The following is a 22,282-nucleotide window of genomic DNA, read 5'->3' as shown; positions in this document are numbered from 1 at the left end:
AGCCGACACGACCTAAATGAGAATCGAAGGTCTCGTAAATAGTAGCACAACGGTAAAAAGTCTGACGAAAACGGACGTCGGATGAAGAAGTTATGAATTTTTAACGGATTTCCTGTCCCGGTCTGTTAAAAATAATAATATAAAAATTAAAGTCAAAATTAGCCAACAACGTCTAAACGGAAGTTGTAGAGCGTAACTTTACCTACGCGTGCATATAAAGAACGTCAAAAACGGAGCTCGTATGCGAAAGTTATGGATTTTAGAAATTTTTGCACAAAAACCGAGAAAATTCGCATAGTCACGAGTTGCCACGTCACCCTCGCCTCGCATGTGCCACGTGTCCGAAATGGTGAGTTATGCGAAGCCACGTGTCGGATTCTGATTTGACCGAAGGGAGGCCCAATCCGAACCTCGCACGCCACGACTCCGAGCCTCGCACATGGACTGCGAGTCCGCGGTCCAATCAGCAACCGCAATCGAGGCCCTCGCACGTGCTGCCACCTGCGCACCCTCGCCTGCGGACCCCACCACCGGAACCGACTTCGGACCTAAGCTTCGGACCAATCACAAGAAGCCAGCAAGCCCTCGCAGGTGCGAGCCTCGTGCGAGCCATCCCCTGCGAGCTCCGGATCAGCGACGCGTGGCCTCTTCTCAGCGGTTGGATCAGGAGCTTCGGCCCCTATAAATAGGGGGGTGCGAGACCTCCCGGGGGTATTTTGAAAACTTGTCATTTTTAGCCCCTTTCTCCATATTTCTTTCATATTATCATCCCCCGAAGCCCCGGTATCAATTATAAGCCCCGGAATACGCCACGGAGTGCCCGAAGGCCCGTAAATTTTATCTTTTCGGTTTTGAAGCCCGACCTTTCGAAGAGCCCGGTTTCTCAATAAAACTCCCGGTTTTATTAGAAACGATCGTTTTAGGAAACGAATTGCTGCCCGATGTTCATTAAATCAGGTGAGTGTATAGTCACTTTCACCTTACACATATATATGAAGTATTTACCTTAAAATACGTGCTATGTGTAAATATATTAATTGGTTATTTTGAGGTGACTGTTGAATTGATGTTTTATACAAGTTTTAAACTGTATATATATTTTTATCTACAAATATGTTGGGTAAAACATGGGTAGATTAATTAGATGATGTGTGATGAAATAAAAGTGATGAGAGGTATCGATGTTTAAGATGATCTAGTCATCTAGCAGAGTATAGACAACGGCCACAGACTATTTTAGATAGCCCAGTGGAACGTTAGTAGACTTGTAATCGGTACGTATGTTTGAACTATATGTTCATTAGGTATTTTTGAACTATGTGTTCATCCATTAGTTCTTCCTTTTGACACTATTACGTGTCGGGGTACGGGAGCGTACGGGAGTACTTTATCAGTATTTTCCCTATACTTTTATTTGGAAGAGCTTTGGAGTCTTTGTTCTTTTATGAAGTGATCGGACTAGCTTCATGAGTTAGTGATATAGATCATGAGTTAAATAGTGGGTGTGTGATGAAAGGTGAGTTGGATAGATGAGATGATCAGTGATATAGATCATGAGTTGAGAGTGAGTGGTGAAATATGGGAAAAGCTTTTACCCAGATGTTGGTGTGAGTGGTGCAATATGAGAAAAGCCCTTACCCAACGTTGACCCCCGTCATTCAGCAGAGTATGGATGACAACCATGGACTGTTTTGATGGTCTGTGGAACACTAGCAGGCTCGTAACTTGTAGGTGTTAATGGACTTAAGTGTTCATTCGCTGTACTCTAAAACCCCCGTCATTCAGCAGAGTATGGATGACAACCATGGACTGTTTTGATGGTTTGTGGAACACTAGCAGGCTCGTAACCTGTAGGTGTTAATGGACTTAAGTGTTCATTCGATGTACTCTATTCCCCTCATGAGTGCCTTTAGGGCAAGTAAGGCGGGGGAAAACCCCTTAGTATGTTCATCAGCTGTATGGAAAACCCATTGACATGTATTGCGGGGGGGAACTCCCGTGGGAAATACCGTCGATGAATAAGAGCTATGGACTAGCACATGGCGACGATGTGACTTCGTGCCTATTTGACATAAATTGTTGAAGGAAAGCAATGTTGTCACCTTATTGGTTGTTTTATGTTAGAATGTCTTGTTTGACATAACTTGCTGAGGGAAAGCAATGTTGTCACCCCGATGTTTGTTTTATTTGACATAACTTGCTGAGGAACCCCCAAAGCAATGTTGTCACCCTAGTGATAATCCTTAGGCTAGGTCCCTTATGATAGTTGTTTTAGGGACGTAAAGTGAGGATAATGGGAATGGGTAATTAGGGTTATTTTGGTTGATGGAATTAATAAATTTATTGTTGATTGAGAACTTAATAAGTTTATTATTTATTGTGGGTTGAAAACCCTATATGCTCACCAGGCTCCCAAGCCTGACCCACTCAGTTTATTTGTATCACAGGTATCGATACGAAGTTGCTTTACACTGAGAGATTTAAAGAGAAGTAGATCACTAGTGTAAATGAATGTAAGTTTTGTTTATGCTTATGTTTTTGTATTGACAATGACATCCCAATGGTTTAAGTGAATAAAATACATTTCTTCGGAAATGATTTGATAACATATTTATTATGTTTTTCTGGGAACAAATTCCGCAACACTTTTAATCAAATGATTACTCTGAAATTATTTCAAAAGCATAAATTAAACCGGTCTTTTCTGGCCGAGAAATTAGGGGATGTCACAGTTGGTATCAGAGCATTAGTTTAAGCGAACTAAGAAATTGTAGGATTTCTAGACTTAAACTTAGAATGCTAAGTGATGATTGTGAGATGAGTGTCTGCTATATTTTAGACACGAGCACAAGTTTATTTTAGGAAAGATGCCTAAAATGTTTTATGTGTTAAATATTTTATGTTATAGCTATAAGGATGCCTTATATGCTATTATTTGTTCAGATCTATGGTCTGTTGCCGACCGGATCTGGAAACCTTATGTGTGTAGGATTCTAAGCGTATGATTACGAGATTAGAACTAACATGTAAACGTTTCAAAGTGATAAGGAGATTTATACGTTTATCGTAAATAAAGCTTTCCTATCTTAAATTCTCGCCTGGTACACCGAACGTCTGCTTGGGTGTACAAAACGTTATGGTGAAGACTCGTAGAGAATTGAGTAGATGGAGGAAATGAAAAGCTTATGATAGTGAATGATACCTATCAGAAGATATCGTAAGAGTGGTATCTTGTCTTAGAATATGTTTGATAAAATAATGAAACGTTTAGAGGAGTATGGTACGTCTGAAGTACACCTTCGATTGGCAGGATGATGGAACGATTGGTGTAATTCCTGAAGTTGTCCCATCATTTGGAATTTCCATCACCAACCAAGTTGAAGTAGAATTGATGACTGAAGATACGCATGGAAGAAGTCCTAGTAGAGTCTAGGAAAATTCTATAATTAATTGGACACATCCGTATGTGTTAAATTGTTTTGTGATTTTAGGATTTGGGGACGGCGAGACAGTACTTGGGACGAGTATGAGTAGGTGTGAATAGTAGTAGAGATCTATACTACTGGAAGCACAGGACTCACACTTGGATCAGGGAAAGTCACAAGGTTACCAAGGAACTCGTAATTGATTCCGTCTTATTCTAGTATGTCGTTACCATCGTTTCGGTAATGACTAAGAAGATGATTGTTATTCCGACCCTAGTGGTCATATCGAATTGAGTCCGACTACGATGAGTTTGTTATGTGGTTCAGAGAACCAAGTTCGATGTAGCAGTTGACTTAAGCCGAATTGAAGTAAAGGCTGATCAAAGCGATCAATAGAAGTATCGCGTTCGTTGTTAAAGAAGTTGGGTTAGTTTTTGTTCTGACCCAAAGGGATAAAGTGATAGCGTATGCATTGAGGCAATTGAAGGAGCATGAAAAGAACTACCCCACTCATGATCTGGAGTTGGCAGTGGTAGTATTCGCCTTAAAGATAGGGAGGCACTATCTTTATGGTACTAAATGCAAACTTTTCACTGATTATAAGAGTCTTCGATATCTCTTTAATCAGAAGGAATTGAACATGAGGCAACGGCGCTGGCTAGAGTTACTCAAGGACTACGACTGTGAGATACTTTACCACCCTGGTAAAGCAAATGTTGTTGCTGATGCTCTCAGTCGGAAGATAAATCTTGAAAAGAAAAGGCCAAGAGCGTTGAGAATTGAAGTTGACTTGACAATTGTGGAAAGTATAAAGAAAGCTCAAGAGGAAGCTTTAGAGAAAAATGACCGAAAGGAAGAACGTTTGGGATAAAACGTTGGTGTTTGATACAAACGGTCAAAGATTGAAGGTATTCAAAGATAGGATTTGGGTACCTAAGACGGCAGGAGTAAGAGGTCTTCTGATGGAAGAAGCTCACAAAACCATGTACTAGATTCATCTCGGCAGTACGAAAATGTATAGGGACCTAAAACCTTATTACTGGTGGCCGACGATGAAGCTCGATGTTGCTAAGTATGTGGCTGAGTGTGTAACTTGTGCTAGGGTTAAGGCACAACATCAGAAACCGTATGGGAGTTTAGAACCTTTACCAGTACCCATGGGTAAATGGGAGGACATTACCATGGATTTTGTGACTAAACTGCCCAGAACAAGGAACGGTCACGACATGATTTGGGTGGTCGTTGATCGCTTCACTAAGAGTGCGCATTTCATAGCCGCTAACGAGAAATGGTCTATGGATAAACCTGCGAATTCTTATGTGAAGGAAATTGTGAGGCTACACGGTGTTCCGTTAACGATTGTATCCGATCGTGACAGCCGTTTTACCTCAAGGTTTTGGAGGAGTCTACAAGAGGAATTGGGTACCAAGTTGTGTTTGAGTACAGCTTACCATCCACAAACCGATGGTCAGAGCGAACGAACGATTCAAACATTGGAGGATATGCTGAGAGCATGTACCCTGGAATTCCAAGGTAACTGGGGTAAACACTTACCTCTAGTAGAATTTTCCTATAATGATAGTTTCCACTCGAACATCTAGATGGCACCTTATCACACTTTGTATGGGGAAAAGTGTCGAATGCCGTCATGTTGGCTGGAAGCTGAGGAAAAGCAGTTTATGGGACTTGAAATAGTCCATCAGACTGCTGAAAAGTTGAAAGTGATTAGGGAAAGGAGGTTAGCTGCTCAAAAGAGCTATGCTGACAAGAAAAGACAACCGATATCATTCGAAGTTGGAGATTCGGTTTTACTTAAAGTCTCACCGTGGAAGGGACTTATAAGATTTGGTAAGAAGGGAAAGTTGAGTCCAAGGTATATTGGACCATTTAAAGTTCTTCAGAGGATCGGGAATCAAGCTTACAAGCTAGAATTACCGGAAGAACTGGAGGGTATTCATAACACCTTTTATGTGTGTTATTTGAGAAAATTTACGGGAGATGTGCCCGACATAATTCCCATTTCTAAATTAAGGTTGGATGAAAACAAGAGGTTGATTAAAGAACCTGAGGCAATCGTTGACCGTAAGACTAGGAAGTTGTGACGTAAAATTGTCGAATTAGTGCTTATGTGTTAGAAACATACGAATGGGCCAAATCTCACCTGGGAAACGGAGAGTGACATGAGGAGTCGCTACCCGTATTTGTTTGCTGATGTGTGATTCTGGGGACGGAATCATTCTAAGGGGGAGAGAGTTGTAACGCCCGTGTTTCTAGGATAGGCATTAATATTGACATAATGGTCTAGGTTAACCTTTGTAACTCATTTAGAAGAAATGAAAAGGAATTATGTGAATATTATGTGAATTATGTGTTTTATGCTTAATTATTAGGGTTTAATTAATTAAGAATAAAAATGAGCGTCAAAAATTAAATTTTAGATAAATCCGATATCTATTAAGAAACTTGTAGTGGGCGTGACAAAGATTACGGATATATAAAGAATGCCGAAATCCGAGTTATAACGAAGAAGTTATGACCTGTCGAAGTTTCATGATAAACCGGCACGTTGCCGAATGTCGTAAAAAGTGAGTTTTTGATAAACTACTTTTTAGCCTCAGTGATCTAAACGAAACTCGTAGTGTTCGTTAAACCGAGAGTAGGTATAAAAAGAACACCCAAATCTAACTTCGTATGGCGAAGTTATGATTTTTCGAAGTTTCAGCTTAACACTAGACAGCTAAAAATTCGAATTTTAGATCGAGTGATTTTTAGCCGACACGACCTAAATGAGAATCGAAGGTCTCGTAAATAGTAGCACAACGGTAAAAAGTCTGACGAAAACGGACGTCGGATGAAGAAGTTATGAATTTTTAACGGATTTCCTGTCCCGGTCTGTTAAAAATAATAATATAAAAATTAAAGTCAAAATTAGCCGACAACGTCTAAACGGAAGTTGTAGAGCGTAATTTTACCTACGCGTGCATATAAAGAACGTCAAAAACGGAGCTCGTATGCGAAAGTTATGGATTTTAGAAGTTTTTGCACAAAAACCGAGAAAATTCGCATAGTCACGAGTTGCCACGTCACCCTCGCCTCGCATGTGCCACGTGTCCGAAATGGTGAGTCATGCGAAGCCACGTGTCGGATTCTGATTTGACCGAAGGGAGGCCCAATCTGAACCTCCCACGCCACGACTCCGAGCCTCGCACATGGACTGCGAGTCCGCGGTCCAATCAGCAACCGCCACCGAGGCCCTCGCACGTGCTGCCACCTGCGCACCCTCGCCTGCGGACCCCACCACCGGAACCGACTTCGGACCTAAGCTTCGGACCAATCACAAGAAGCCAGCAAGCCCTCGCAGGTGCGAGCCTCGTGCGAGCCATCCCCTGCGAGCTCCGGATCAACGACGCGTGGCCTCTTCTCAGCGGTTGGATCAGGAGCTTCGGCCCCTATAAATAGGGGGGTGCGAGACCTCCCGGGGGTATTTTGAAAACTTGTCATTTTTAGCCCCTTTCTCCATATTTCTTTCATATTATCATCCCCCGAAGCCCCGGTATCAATTATAAGCCCCGGAATACGCCACGGAGTGCCCGAAGGCCCGGAAATTTTATCTTTTCGGTTTTGAAGCCCGACCTTTCGAAGAGCCCGGTTTCTCAATAAAACTCTCGGTTTTATTAGAAACGATCGTTTTAGGAAACGAATTGCTACCCGATGTTCATTAAATCAGGTGAGTGTATAGTCACTTTCACCTTACACATATATATGAAGTATTTACCTTAAAATACGTGCTATGTGTAAATATATTAATTGGTTATTTTGAGGTGACTGTTGAATTGATGTTTTATACAAGTTTTAAACTGTATATATATTTTTATCTACAAATATGTTGGGTAAAACATGGGTAGATTAATTAGATGATGTGTGATGAAATAAAAGTGATGAGAGGTATCGATGTTTAAGATGATCTAGTCATCTAGCAGAGTATAGACAACGGCCACAGACTATTTTAGATAGCCCAGTGGAACGTTAGTAGACTTGTAATCGGTACGTATGTTTGAACTATATGTTCATTAGGTATTTTTGAACTATGTGTTCATCCATTAGTTCTTCCTTTTGACACTATTACGTGTCGGGGTACGGGAGCGTACGGGAGTACTTTATCAGTATTTTCCCTATACTTTTATTTGGAAGAGCTTTGGAGTCTTTGTTCTTTTATGAAGTGATCGGACTAGCTTCATGAGTTAGTGATATAGATCATGAGTTAAATAGTGGGTGTGTGATGAAAGGTGAGTTGGATAGATGAGATGATCAGTGATATAGATCATGAGTTGAGAGTGAGTGGTGAAATATGGGAAAAGCTTTTACCCAGATGTTGGTGTGAGTGGTGCAATATGAGAAAAGCCCTTACCCAACGTTGACCCCCGTCATTCAGCAGAGTATGGATGACAACCATGGACTGTTTTGATGGTCTGTGGAACACTAGCAGGCTCGTAACTTGTAGGTGTTAATGGACTTAAGTGTTCATTCGCTGTACTCTAAAACCCCCGTCATTCAGCAGAGTATGGATGACAACCATGGACTGTTTTGATGGTTTGTGGAACACTAGCAGGCTCGTAACCTGTAGGTGTTAATGGACTTAAGTGTTCATTCGATGTACTCTATTCCCCTCATGAGTGCCTTTAGGGCAAGTAAGGCGGGGGAAAACCCCTTAGTATGTTCATCAGCTGTATGGAAAACCCATTGACATGTATTGCGGGGGGGAACTCCCGTGGGAAATACCGTCGATGAATAAGAGCTATGGACTAGCACATGGCGACGATGTGACTTCGTGCCTATTTGACATAAATTGTTGAAGGAAAGCAATGTTGTCACCTTATTGGTTGTTTTATGTTAGAATGTCTTGTTTGACATAACTTGCTGAGGGAAAGCAATGTTGTCACCCCGATGTTTGTTTTATTTGACATAACTTGCTGAGGAACCCCCAAAGCAATGTTGTCACCCTAGTGATAATCCTTAGGCTAGGTCCCTTATGATAGTTGTTTTAGGGACGTAAAGTGAGGATAATGGGAATGGGTAATTAGGGTTATTTTGGTTGATGGAATTAATAAATTTATTGTTGATTGAGAACTTAATAAGTTTATTATTTATTGTGGGTTGAAAACCCTATATGCTCACCAGGCTCCCAAGCCTGACCCACTCAGTTTATTTGTATCACAGGTATCGATACGAAGTTGCTTTACACTGAGAGATTTAAAGAGAAGTAGATCACTAGTGTAAATGAATGTAAGTTTTGTTTATGCTTATGTTTTTGTATTGACAATGACATCCCAATGGTTTAAGTGAATAAAATACATTTCTTCGGAAATGATTTGATAACATATTTATTATGTTTTTCTGGGAACAAATTCCGCAACACTTTTAATCAAATGATTACTCTGAAATTATTTCAAAAGCATAAATTAAACCGGTCTTTTCTGGCCGAGAAATTAGGGGATGTCACATACTAACACTGCTCCCAACACTACTCTTATCCTAGGCTTACCTTAGGGAAATCTCTGACTCCACCCAAACCAGTCCTCAGCTGCTGAATGCGTCCTTGTAATGCCAATTAGCCACCACCTGAATACCATCACATGTGACGTATTCACCTAATGGCTAACTCCCATCACTCAGAGTCCCACAAAGCACAAAGCAAGCAGCATTCAGACACAGGAAACTACTCAAGAATATCTATCCTCATAACGAGAAACTGTACTAGCATGCGATGTTAAGCTCATATAATCAGGCATAACCTAAACAGGCTATCCTATTACTGTCTACTCAATACTAGCATGCAATCCTCATAAGCTGAAGCACATAAAGCAGGCACATAAGGCGTCATTCCTAGATCCTTAGTCCTATTCTAGCATGCTATTCTACCGAAACTGATAAACATAATATAAACTTGTATGGGTATCTTGGGGTAAACTTACTTGAGCTCGGCTGATTGCACGAATCACACACTTTGTTCTTCTCAAAGTTCTTTTCTCCTTTCAAATTCTTTTCAAACTCATTTTTTTATAAAAATGGTTTTCCTTTTGAAAATTTTCATACCAAGCCCTTAGTTTGAGTTCAGACACACCTAAGAGTATGTCCGAATCCCTCAAACCAAGGCTCTGATACCAACTTGTAACATCCCAAAATTCAAGGCCAAAAATTTTATTTTTAAATAAGTTATTACATAGACCATCAGTATAAAAACATTCATAATAATATCTCGTGTCAAGCCAAAGTGTCAGTAATCAAAACATATTATCATAAAACCATATCAGAGTGTGATCCCAAAGATCTCATGTGCGGAAAACATAGTGTGATGCGCTGCGATCGAGCCGGCTCCTTTCCTTGAAAACAAAGTACCTGAAACCAAAACTGAAAACCGTAAGCACGAAGCTTAGTGAGTTCCCCAGATACCACATACCATACAACCCAACTGATCCATACATGCCATACGTAACCATGAGCCATACATAAAAAACATATCCATAATCAAGTAAAGTGCTATGTGCCAAACATAGTCTTGCTGTATTACCACGGGCCGCACGTGGTCTTTCTTGTAAAGCCTGGGGGCCACTCCCTGGGTCTTACAGATAAGTGCCAAGGGCCACCCCCTGGTCTTCCATGCAATCATCACAAAGACAACTATACATACTACTCTACTAGGCTACTCAGCATACAGTGTGCCAGGAGCCACCTCCTGGTCTTTCATTCATAATAGTATACAGTGTGCCAGGAGCCACCTCCTGGTCTTTCATACATGTTGCCTAGGGCTAACCCCCGAGTCTTCCTACCATACATAATAACATACTGTGTGCCAGGAGCCTCCTCCTGGTCTTTCATGCATAATGCCTAGGGCTAACCCCCGGGTCTTCCTACCATACATAATAACATACTGTGTGCCAGGAGCTTCCTCCTGGTCTTTCATGCATAATGCCTAGGGCTAACCCCCGGGTCTTCCTACCATACATAAACTAAATGGGTCGGCATTGTGGCAGTAGACCCATACAAACAGTGATGAGACTCACCTCGCACTGCTGAACTTTACTGATAACCCTCTGGCTGCTGTCCGACCACTCCCTGAAGCGCTGCTCCACTAGCTCCCCGAGCTACTAATATCAATAAAACACTTAGTTCTAAACTGAACTCTAGAAGTCAAACTAAGTCAACTATGGATAAAGTCAAAGTCCTTGTCAAAGTCAACCTTCCAGTTGACTTGACTCGCCGAGTCAACCCGTAGACTCATCGAGTCCTTAAACTCAGAAGCTCTCAAAATACTACCCAACTCGCCGAGTCACCCCAGGACTCGTCGAGTTCAACGATCTCTGAGTCTCATCCTGTCCAACTCACTGAGTCACCACTCAACTCACTGATCCGCGTCTTAACCAGAAGAGGTTGGGGGTTCTGCGACCTGACTCGTCGAGTCCAAGAACAGACTCGCCGAGTCCTAGGCAATCTTCAACAGACTCGCTGAGTTGTTCTTCCAACTCGCCGAGCCCATGCACATATTCATACAACTCGTCGAGTACACCCATGTGACTCGTCGAGTTTCTCCAGTTCCCAATCCATACAGTGGCTTTTCGAGCCATGCAGGGGCTCCAATCCATAGGTCCACTCTTCTACAGTCTATCCCCCATGTAAAGTTGCAAACTTTACGTGAAACCAAGGAGCTAAAGGCCCAAAACACTCAAGGGCTAGGGTTTAAGACAAAGGGGCTTCACCAACAACTTATTAACATGAACTTTATGACCTTCTTGACCATCACAAGTCTAGATCTGAGGTAGCAACCTCAGATATAGGCCTCTAACTCGACATAGATCTCAATCATGCCCAAATGCCCCAAATCTCAAACATAAGATAGATCTATTTGCAATAAAGCCAAAGCAACAGCTTATTACCTCCAATATATGCTCCAACTGAAGTAGATCCTGGATCTACACCACTCCTTTGCAGCAAGCCTCTTGATCTTCAAGCCCCTTTCCACCAAAATCACTTATCTAGGCTCTAAATTGCTGCCAAGGGCTCTCACTCACGATTTAGGGTTTCTGGATCTCAAAAGGGGAGTAAAGAGGCTGAGGAAGGGATGTAATGTTCTTTAAATAGGGCATAACCCCCGGGATCAGGGTTTTTCTCGCCCAGAACAGACTCGCCGAGTCCACTAGCCGACTCGCCGAGTCGGTCACTTACTCTATGCCCCGGATCCCGCTCCGACTCGTCGAGTTCCTCCCTGGACTCGACGAGTTGACTCTTGACTTAGAGCCTTTCCTCTCTTTTCTTGGTCTTTCTGATTATGGGTGTTACAAATATGGCCCAACTCGCCGAGTTGGAGCCTCCAACTCGTCGAGTTGAGTGCCAAGTGTCACCATCTGGTGGCAAGGCGTGGGGAGGAAGCAATGGTCAGGATTGTGCCACGTCACCCCCTTCGCAGCAGCACCCTTCCGACTTCTAAATTTAGTAACTTTCTCATACGAGCTTTGTTTTCGACGTTCTTTATATCCACACGTAGGTATTGAAAAGATCTACAGGTCTCCTTTTGACTCCATTGGCTAATTCTCGACCGATTTTAAATTTAATAGTATGAGAAGATTACACTGTTTAACGACCGTGTAAAATTCATAACTTCTACATACAGCCTCCGTTTTCGACTGTCTTTTTATCGTTAAACTCCTATTATAGAGATTTTCAATTCTCATTTAGGTTGTGTCGGCTAAAAATCGATCGATCTAAAATTCGAATTCCGGGTTGTGCACTGTTATGCTAAATTTAAGAAAATTCATAACTTCTTTATACGAAGTCAGATTTGGACGTTCTTTTTATGTACGTTCTCGGTTTAACATATACTATGTCTTTCGTTTAGATTCCTAAGGCTAAAAAGTAATTTATCAAAAATTCACTTTTTATGTTACACGGTGCCGTGCCGGTTTAGCCGTAAAACTTCGACATGTCATAACTTCTTCGTTATAACTCGGATTTCAGCGTTTTCTTTATATGTACGGAACCCTTGTGACATATACTATAACTTAGTTAAGATTATTTATTCTAAATAATCTTCTATCAAAAAATCATTTTTGATGCTTATTGTCTCTAAATTGACTAGCTCGAATCTGCGGGCGTTACATCACCCTTCACTGCTTTTTACCAGAGTTGAATCCTAGATGCAAATTAGTGAGAGAGACAAAAAAGGGTTCGATGAAATCCATGTTGATGACAGAACTTTCTGCCTCACTCGTCCCACCACCTCCCTCGTCTGATGGTTGTTGTCCTTTCCGATGATGGTGGTTCTCTCATACAGTCTTCCATATCTCTTCACTACTTCCTTTTGTTGTCATAGACAATTCTCCCTCAACGTCTCTACTTATGTTGTCTCTCTATTCTCAAGTCTCGTTGGATATAATTTGATTGAAACTGTGTGAAAGTTATATTATCTAGATTAATGCCTCGTTGAGAAATACATGTCAAACATATATTGCAAGTGTTTCCACCATTAATGAAGATTGCAATTGATTAAGTTTCTTTTTGGTTCTAAAAAGGTTAAAACATCCAAGTTGAATCAATTGGGAATTGTCTATTTTTCTTTTGTATGTTGATGTTTTGAGACAATACAAGTTGAATCAATTGGAAATTGTCTATTTTTCTTGAATCTGATACAAGTAATAGGAAGCAATGGAGATGGTTGTGTAACAAATCACATAAGAATCGGGTTTCTGGTATCCACTTTTCCACTTTCTCTTTCCTCCCGATCTAATTTTGTCCTCTTTTTGTACATGAAATCGCATAAGATATTTGGTATCTAGTTTTGGCTCGTTTTTGTGCATCAAATTCTTTAAGAATCCAGGTTTTTGGTTTCTAGCTAGATTCATAAATTCAGTGAAGTCCATAACATCCAATTCCAAAATGTTGTGTGTTGATTCGATCAGGTTGCTTAAAGAAACATGTTGGAGGTTAAAGATTACAGGAGGAAGTTTTCGGAGAAGATGGTCGGAGGAAGTTTTCGAAAAATATGACCGGAGGGTTGATCGGAAGAGTGACAGTGGAGGGCTAATCGGAAGGCAAAATATGAGGGATAGGGATATGGCCTTAAAGATAAATAATGATAAAATTATAAAGAAAAAGAATAAAAAAATAAATGAGGGGTATGTTCGTCATTTTACATGCTTTTCACAAACTTTTTCTAACAGAGTTAGATAAAAGGACCAAAACTGAAATAATTGAAAACCACAGGGATGCCACTTATCAACTATTCAAAGGTTGGACCAAAATCGCGAATTTGAGCAAAGCATACGGACCATTTCTGTAATTTACTCTTAAATAATCTAACCGCTTTTTAATGAGTATTTGAAAAAAATAACAAATTTTTTTAGCAAAAATAACCACTTTGTCCGGAATGAGTATTCCGGACCAAGAAAAAACATTTTTTTTGATTGATTCTGGAACTGCATTCCGGACTACTATCCACATTCCTGACAAAAATATCGGATTTTGGGAAAAAAAACATTGGAATTTCAAGAACAAGTTCGAAATCGAAAGAACATTTCTGAAATTTCGAGAAAAAAAAAAGTTAAACAAATATCGTAATGTAAACTATATATGACATTAAACATTTCAAAATGCTACATTTATAATGTTCTTTTATATGGCTTTCCATTTTTTTTTATCTTGGAGAAACTCTTCCATAAAAGTAGAGATCAAATCCATATTTAATTAAGTTTGACTTGTAAGTTGAATTGGTTGGTCTATCTCTCCAAACTATAGTATATTTACAAATGGTTCGACTTGAAATACACCTAACCAAACATCTCGGACTCGGAGTTTGCTTCAAAATACTAAACCATGCCTACATGCCCCCTTGCTCAGCCCTAACAGATGCCTGGTCTCCGCCATCAACAACCTTAGGTGGAACCAGAGACCGTCTACAGTTTGGGCATGATGCATGTTCGTTTAGCCACTTATCTACACACTTGACATGAAACTCATGGTTACATTCCGGCAACACTCTCACCTTCTCTCCATTTACAAAATCTCCAAGACAAATTGAGCATTCAGTGGCTGAACCACCTCTTCGCATACTGAACCTTGCCACCGGAATTTTCTTTATTGCTCGTTTTGCGAGCCCAGAAGCTTGTAAACTTGTTGCCGCCTCTATGGACTCACGTCTACGTCGTAAATATAGATGTACTACTGAATTTAATAGGAGTGCAGCTACTAGTGCACATAACAAGGCGACCAGCATTACCACCATGTCTGAATCGAAATTTGTTTCCTCTGAGTGGGAAGAATCATCTGTATCATCTCCACTGATCAGGGGGGTCTCTGTCAAAAGAAGGCGGCGATTTGACCAAACCATGGTTATTATTATTATCAGTTTTTAAAAATCTAGTTAGAGAAGGAGAGAAATGGGTTTATAAGCTTGAAGATGGTTTCTGTATGTATGTATGTATATAAGCGGATGATGATAAAGGTTTTGGTTACCTAATAATAACTAATTCATGTAATCCTTTATGAATTTGTTTAATATTTCCATTTCATATTTATTTAATGTTTTATCTATATGATATAAGAGTATCAAGTGACCTCTAAAGTCAAAATATTAATAAGGCTCGTGAAACTTCCTAAGTCCACTTTTGGATCGTTGTCTATTTAGATTTTAATTAGTATCCGTTAATTCTTCCAATGCAATATTGTTCATCCACATGGTCTAAACAAATACTAAATCTTTCATGTAAAATATAAAAATAATAATATTTAACTAAATTCAAATATACTATCTAAGATTTCCTGCAAGTAAGTGAATCGGTTAGGGCTTGTGGGGGGTGTAGTTCAACAACCATTGGTGAAAAATTGGAAGGGTAGGTTTGGGTTTCTTATGATTGATGTCGTTAGGAGTGGTTAAGCACACACCAAGTGGTTTTGGTTTACATGCATATATTTTGTTGACTTTCAAAATTTAATTAATAGTATAAGATAAGCTTAATATTTGAAATGGAAATACATAAAAATTTATATTGATGTATGTGATAATTACCAAAAATTTTGAAGAAAAATTGTAGATATATGTACATCATAGACTGTGTTTTAGATATTTTGAAATACAAAAAGTTATATCTAGAACCAAAAAGGAAAATCATTGGGAATAGTAGCCAACTCATTTTTTTTTCTGTAATAAAAGGGTTGTTTTCAAAACTGTTTGTAGAAAGAGGTTGTTTCAAATGTAAAGATAAAATTGCAAAATTGGTCAGTGTGTTTGTCAAAATTATATGGTTTTGATCCACAAAAGTTTTGTCAAAATTATATGGTTTTGATCCAGAAAAGTTTGGTGGTGCATCAGTGGTCCAATTTTGGATACCTTATGTGGTTTTGGTCCCTATAAGTTGTATTTTTTATGTTTTTGGTCTACACCCAACCTAAAATGACTAATATGCTCCTTAAATAATTGTTTTTCAATTTCTTTTATTTATTTTCTTTTTCTTATAATAAACTGAAAAACAAAAGCAAAATAAACCCACCTCTCCCTCTCTCTCTCTCTCTCTCTCTTGGATGTTATCATCACAATTGGAACCATCAGCACCAAAAACAAAGTCAAACCCACATCGCCACCACCAAATTAATCTTCTGCTTGAACCTTGGCTTCACCGACGTCGACTTTGTCGGAGCAAGCTTTTCCGATGGAGATTTTTCCAGTGTCTGCATCTTCATCTCCTATGCCTTCAAGACGGTTGTCATCCCAAACCTCCATCTTCACCCATTTCCTTCTCCACCTACATCGACCTCCACCCAGATCGATGGAGTTGTTGATGGTTGAGTCGATTCACCACAACGGTGCTTCCTGGTGAACTTAAATCTGAAAATCGAAGTCCACATCGAAATTTCCACTAAAATCGAATCTGAAAATCATTTTCGATTTGGCATCTGGAGCCAAAATCAAAAGTGGGTAGTGGAGTAGAGAATGAGAGGAAATAGGGCGAGGGGGTTCATAGATTTTAACAGGAAGTAGCTTGTAGTGGCGGAGGATGCGATGGTGACAAATGGCTTTACTGAAATCATTGGAGCTGTAGGAAGGGAAATGGATAATGTTCTTGTGGCTTGTCTGTTACATAAATTAAGGAAGAAAACATTGAAGATTAAGTCTCGAATCAGTTGCTTATCGCTGGAGATGGAGTTGGGGGTTTGATTTGATTTCATCAATGATTTCTTAGGTTAATTTATGGGTTCTAAGCATAATGTTTGGTTTTAATTTGTGGGTTTAGCACCCCTTGCATCACTGGGTTTAGATATGGGAGGGGAGCTGGTGGAGTTGGTTTCCGGCTTGTTGTCGGTGGTTTCCGGTATGGGTGTTCTTGAGAGGGTGAGCATGTGTTCTTGAGATTGTATGTTAGTGTGTGTTTTGAAAAAGATAGAAAAAAGTGAAGCTGAGTGGCGTCAGGTGGAGAGAGATGAGAAGGTGGTGGTCGTGAATCGGGTAACTCCGGAGAGAATCGAAGCCGGCGGCGGTGGTTATAGACATTGATGATGGAGGGAGGTAGTGATGATTGGGATTCTCTCATCCACAGTACTGTGGCAAAGATGAGAGGGTGAATTGGGTTTTTATTTTTATTTTTTTTGTTTTAGTTAGATATAAGTAAAATTAATTTAATTCAAGCATTTCAACAATTAAAGAAAATGGAAAATATAAATTATAAGGGCATAAAAGTAACTTCAGGTGTATAGGGACTAAAATCACTAAAAAGATTCAAGATTGGACCACTCATGCACCAACAAATGGTTTTGGACCAAAACCACATAATTTTAACAAATACAGAGACTATTTTTGCAATTTTGTCAAATGAAAAAATGCGGTTATGGCCCCCACTTCAACCAGGGGTATGGATTTTTTAATTACATAAATGACACTAATATATTATTAGAATTTTCAATTTTATATTATAAAACTTTTCAATTACACATTTACCTTTTACATTTTTTTTTCAATCTTTACCAACTTTATGCATAATAGTTTTTTATTATAAATATATTATTAATGTAATATTTTTTAATTATAAATATATTATTAAATTTTATATATAGCCCTTACTAATTATATATATATATATATATATGTAAATTTGCTAAGGATTTGACAAAAATGGTCATTCCTTTATATATACATGTTTAATTGTGTCTCATTTCTTTTATATATATATATATATATATATATATATAAATTTGCTAAGGATTTGACAAAAATGGTCATTCCTTTATATATACATGTTTAATTGTGTCTCATTTCTGGTCGGTGTCTTTTTGTGGCATTATTTACATTGTTGTGGGCACGTGTTGTTTCTATGTTGCCTCACCGCTATTTCACCCAATCGGATTCCGATTTGTGTAAACGAAGGTACCGATTCAATCCCACTGCCTCTCTTATCAGATATCTTCCGTTTCCGACTCCACTCCCCACCTACACTCTTCGTCTTCTCTCATATGCATCGCCACCTACCACCGCCTCAATTTCCATTCATCTACATGTACATCTCCAGTGCCCTCCTCGAGGGTACAAACATCGATAGCTACCTCCCCGTCTTTCTCTCAGAAAGTCATTCTCGATCCTTCCACCACTGCTTCCTCACTAGGTTTGAACCCCTCCGAAACGTCGAATGCCTGTTCATCGCCTTCGATTAAGTGGACGCCACTATGAAACGTCCATCGGTGAGTGTGACTCCGCTATAAAAGAAGATGTATCGATTCATTATCCGTCACAGCAGAAGTCCACCATTCTTTTCGTTCTCACCACCGTCCGACGAGGGTTTGTCACCGGCCATATTTCTGATCGTAAGTTCTCAGTTCCGATCGACACCACCAAGAATCGCAGGTACCAGACTTAAAACAAGACCCTCCAATTTTTTTAATCGATAGTCGTCTTCTTTTATCTTCTTCTTCTTTTTATTTTTTTGCTGGTGTATTACACGAGAACAGGGGATGAAGATGACTTTCGATTTGTTTTCATCGTCTTCAGCCTATACCGCCACCAGTAACCCACTCTCGGCCCATTGACTTTCTCCCGCCACCTCTCTCAGCAAATCGGATCATCGCATCTTCTTGGCTGGGATACTCCGGTCGTCGGTTTTCTATGCAACGGAAACACAGAGATATGAGGGATATATAGACGAAGAGAAAGATGGAATTTGACTATAGGTGATTAAAATTAGTTCATTCACGTCAGACGATTAGCTTATTAATGTCTTTTCCTCGATTTGTTGTATTTTTTAAACATTATGTCTATAGCATTCCCACTGACAAGCAACTGATTTGGTGTTCTTGTCTGCAATATTTGGAAGATTTGAAAGGAACATCCATTATGCAGACCATCTGCTCGATAAAAAGCTTCAGTCATGTTTGTGAATGTTTTTTTCCTTTCTATTCATTTAACCGGAGGTGACAACCAGTACACAGATTCGTTGACCACGCCACTTTAACATCGCTTTCTATCTCAATGCTTTCAGGAATTGACAGAAGATAGACACATGCTATAGAGGAAGAATACTAAAAAGAGAGATAGGAAAAGCTATGTGTACCAAACAGGGAAATATGTATCCCACCTGTGAACGTTAAACCTACCTGATCCCGTTAAATCTCACTTCTTAACATAGACCTATGGAAGGCTCGCCAGAAAACTCTTTTCTCCTGGCTACATATTTCTCTCTCTTCATCTCTGATTTCTGTTTTCAAATCGAAAAAACCGATCACTCTTAAAATGCTTTTGCCCAAAACTTGGGTTCATTTGCTTAAAAAATCTCTGATAAGGCACCAGCTCTCACCAGTTTCAGAACTGTAAATTCTATAAAGGTTAGTTTATATTGAGCCGATGATTTTTTTTTTATTAAAGATTGAAATATATTTTTGATTATTGAATTTCCGGTTTTGCTATTTCCATTTCTTTGTTTTTTGAGCCTAACAAGTGCATTTCAACAGATAAATAACACAATAATATTTGAATTTGTACATGTGAATCCATGTTAGTCAAAGGTGATAGACTTGTCATTATTCTCACTGTCAAACATCTAAATGGTTGACATTATTGATAAGACAAGGAATGATTCACGTTGGTGCTGGATTTTATGTGTTCTTTGGGGTATAGTTGGAAGCACCATATTGGCAACATTGCAAATATGGTTGATATTACCCCTATATCAAAATGGTTTGAATCGAGTCTTTCATGCTACAATATGACTAGCAACTTGATGATATTGAAGGACAACTTCATTCTGGTGGTGCTAGAAGCAACAAATTAGACGATTTTACCCCTATATAAAATATATAGGATTTTACCCTTGAACAAAATATGGATATTTTACACATGCGCATTCAACGGATGATTGAAGGAGAGAGACTATCTACTTGGAGGTGTTATCTCCATTAATTCCCCTCTTCAGATACAAGTAACAGTCGACATTTCTTTACCAAGTTCTTTGTTGGGTATTGTTATACAGAAAGAGGCAATCCGTCCGGCTGCTATCTATGGACCTAGACACGGAAGATACAACGGTCTAATTACACTATACGATCAAAATGTGTAAACAACACTCACTATTGATTTTGTTTTCGTATATGATAATGTAGTTGTGCATATAAACTACATTGCTTAATTAGACAAAAAATAAAAGTTCATTGCCATTTTACGCATCACCTTTCTAACCGAATAAATATAATAACGACGCCTCTGCCCCATGCTTTTTCCTACTAGTTTATACAATTAAAAATATATCATTAACACCTTCAAACCAATTCCAATTTTAAATATTACTAAAACTATATATAATAAATAAAATACATATTTCACATCATTTTTATAACATTAAGAAATCACAAGACCAATTCAACATTAAATTACAAAATCAAGTAAATATAAAATTACAAGATCACTAAATTTGAAATTGCTAGACTGAAGAGATACGACCAAGCTGCTCCGACCACCGACACGAACTTCACCACATCACACTACCAAAGAACCAATAGCAAAATTACCAAAATACCCTTGGAAGTCAAACTGGTCAACTCTTGGTCAAAGTCAAAGTCCTCAGTCAAAGTCCTCAGTCAAAGTCAACCTTCCTGGTTGACTCTACTTGCCGAGTCAACCCGTCGACTCGTCGAGTTCTTATACTCATAAAACTCCCATAACACGACTCAACTCGCCGAGTCGCCCCAAGACTCGTCGAGTTCAACGATCTCGGAATCCCATCCTGTCCAACTCACTGAGTCGCCAACCGACTCACTAATCCAAAGCTTTAACCAAAAGAGGTTGGGTTCTGCGACCAGACTCGCCGAGTCCAAGGCAATCTTCAACAGACTCGCCGAGTTGTTCTTCCAACTCGCCGAGTCCATGCACATGTTCATACAACTCGTCGAGTACACCCATGTGACTCGCCGAGTCTCTTCAGTTCTCAATCCATACAAAGGCTTTTCGAGCCATGCAGGGACTCCAATCCATAGATCCACTCTTTTACAGCCTAACCCTCACATAAAGTTGCAAACTTTACGTGAAACCAAGGAGATATAAGCCCAAAACACTCTAGGGCTAGGGTTTATGACAAAGGGGCTTCACCAATAACTCTTAGACAGAAGCTTTATGACATTATGGACATCACAAGCCTAGATCTGAAGTAGCAACCTCAGATCTAAGCCTCTAACTCGAAATAGCTCCCAATCATACCAAAAATGCCCCAAATCTCAAATGATAATAGATCTAGATACAAAAGAGCCCAAGCAATAGATTAATACCTCCAATATATGCTCCAACTGAAGTAGATCCCGGATCTACACCACTCCTTTGCAGCAAGTCTCTTGAACTTCAAGCCCCTTTCCAAGATTTTCTCCTCCAAGGCTCTATTATCTCTATTAATGGAGACTCACTCGAATCTAGGGTTTTCTGGAACTCTCTGGGGGAATAGGAGGCTGGTAGAAGGACATAAAGTCCTTTAAATAGGGTGCAACCCTCGGGATTAGGGTTTCCTCATTCCAGCACCAACTCGTCGAGTACGTCTTCCGACTCGACGAGTTGGCCACTTAACCCGCGATCAATCCCGCTCCGACTCGACGAGTAGCATACCTACTCGTCGAGTAGCTTCCTTAATTTACACTTAGCACCCTCCAACTTCTTGCTTCCGAACTTGGGATGTTACAATTCTCCCCCACTTAAATTAGGCTTCATCCTCGAAGCCTGCGGCAACACAAACTTCCGAATGATACTCCCACAATACATCCACTGATCTCAAACCGACCCAGATTCCTTCAAACACAGTTATCGAATCCCTAAAATCCACCTCTTCCCTTGCAGGGTCCTGATCAACTGCTTCAAGCCGGCCACTGGCTTCTTTTCTCTGATGACAACACTCATCAACTAAGTGCCACCTGAAGACACTACCTTACTTCCGTCTTACGCATTCATTCGCCACCTGTTGGGTCAATATTATGGTTTATACTTTGCTTTTCTAGGAAAATGTATTTTTATGTATAGGACCGTAAACAGCTCAGTGTTTACGGCCGTAAACCCATTTACGACCCATGTTTCTCATGTATATATATAGGGGTGAGGGGTGTGAGGAATAGATTGATGAACAAAATATAGGAGCTTAAGTGTGTGCATTTGAAGGTGTTCTAGAGAGAGAGAAAAGAGAGTGTGTGTTAGTGTGTGTGAATCTTGTATCCGGATTTTCATTCATATCAATACATACAAGATTCATCATCTTCTTCTTCTCCTTCTCTTCTATTTGATCTGACATCATCTTGATTGGGATTCCGCACCATCAAACGGATCTGATTGATACACAAGCAGATGAGGGACTAACAATTGG

At 39.7% G+C, this 22,282-nt stretch overlaps 1 protein-coding gene and 1 long non-coding RNA gene across 2 annotated transcripts; one reads left to right on the top strand and one right to left on the bottom strand.

The window, feature by feature from the left end:
- Positions 1–14,074: 14,074 nt before the first annotated feature.
- LOC145116659 (RING-H2 finger protein ATL78-like) lies at positions 14,075–14,863 on the bottom strand. Its single transcript, XM_079052987.1, has one exon. The coding sequence runs from the start codon at positions 14,800–14,802 to the stop codon at positions 14,293–14,295; it is 510 nt and encodes a 169-aa protein (XP_078909113.1). The 5' UTR covers positions 14,803–14,863; the 3' UTR covers positions 14,075–14,292.
- A 2,874-nt stretch (positions 14,864–17,737) lies between these two features.
- Positions 17,738–19,343, top strand: LOC145110962 (uncharacterized). Its single transcript, XR_013710130.1, has 2 exons — positions 17,738–18,303; positions 18,408–19,343. It is a non-coding gene; the product is annotated as an uncharacterized LOC145110962 (long non-coding RNA).
- The last annotated feature ends 2,939 nt before the right edge of the window (positions 19,344–22,282 follow it).

Source organism: Lactuca virosa, chromosome 5 (genome assembly GCF_052849685.1).
Source record: "Lactuca virosa cultivar CGN04683 chromosome 5, Lactuca_virosa_CGN04683_v6, whole genome shotgun sequence".
NCBI classification, from domain to species: domain Eukaryota; kingdom Viridiplantae; phylum Streptophyta; class Magnoliopsida; order Asterales; family Asteraceae; genus Lactuca; species Lactuca virosa.
Note: the sequence above shows the minus strand (reverse complement) of the source record. Positions and strands in the feature narration are given on the sequence as shown.

Coding starts and splice junctions, on each gene's coding strand:
- LOC145116659 (XM_079052987.1), bottom strand. CDS start 14,802: ATGGTTTGGTCAAATCGCCGCCTTCTTTTGACAGAGACCCCCCTGATC.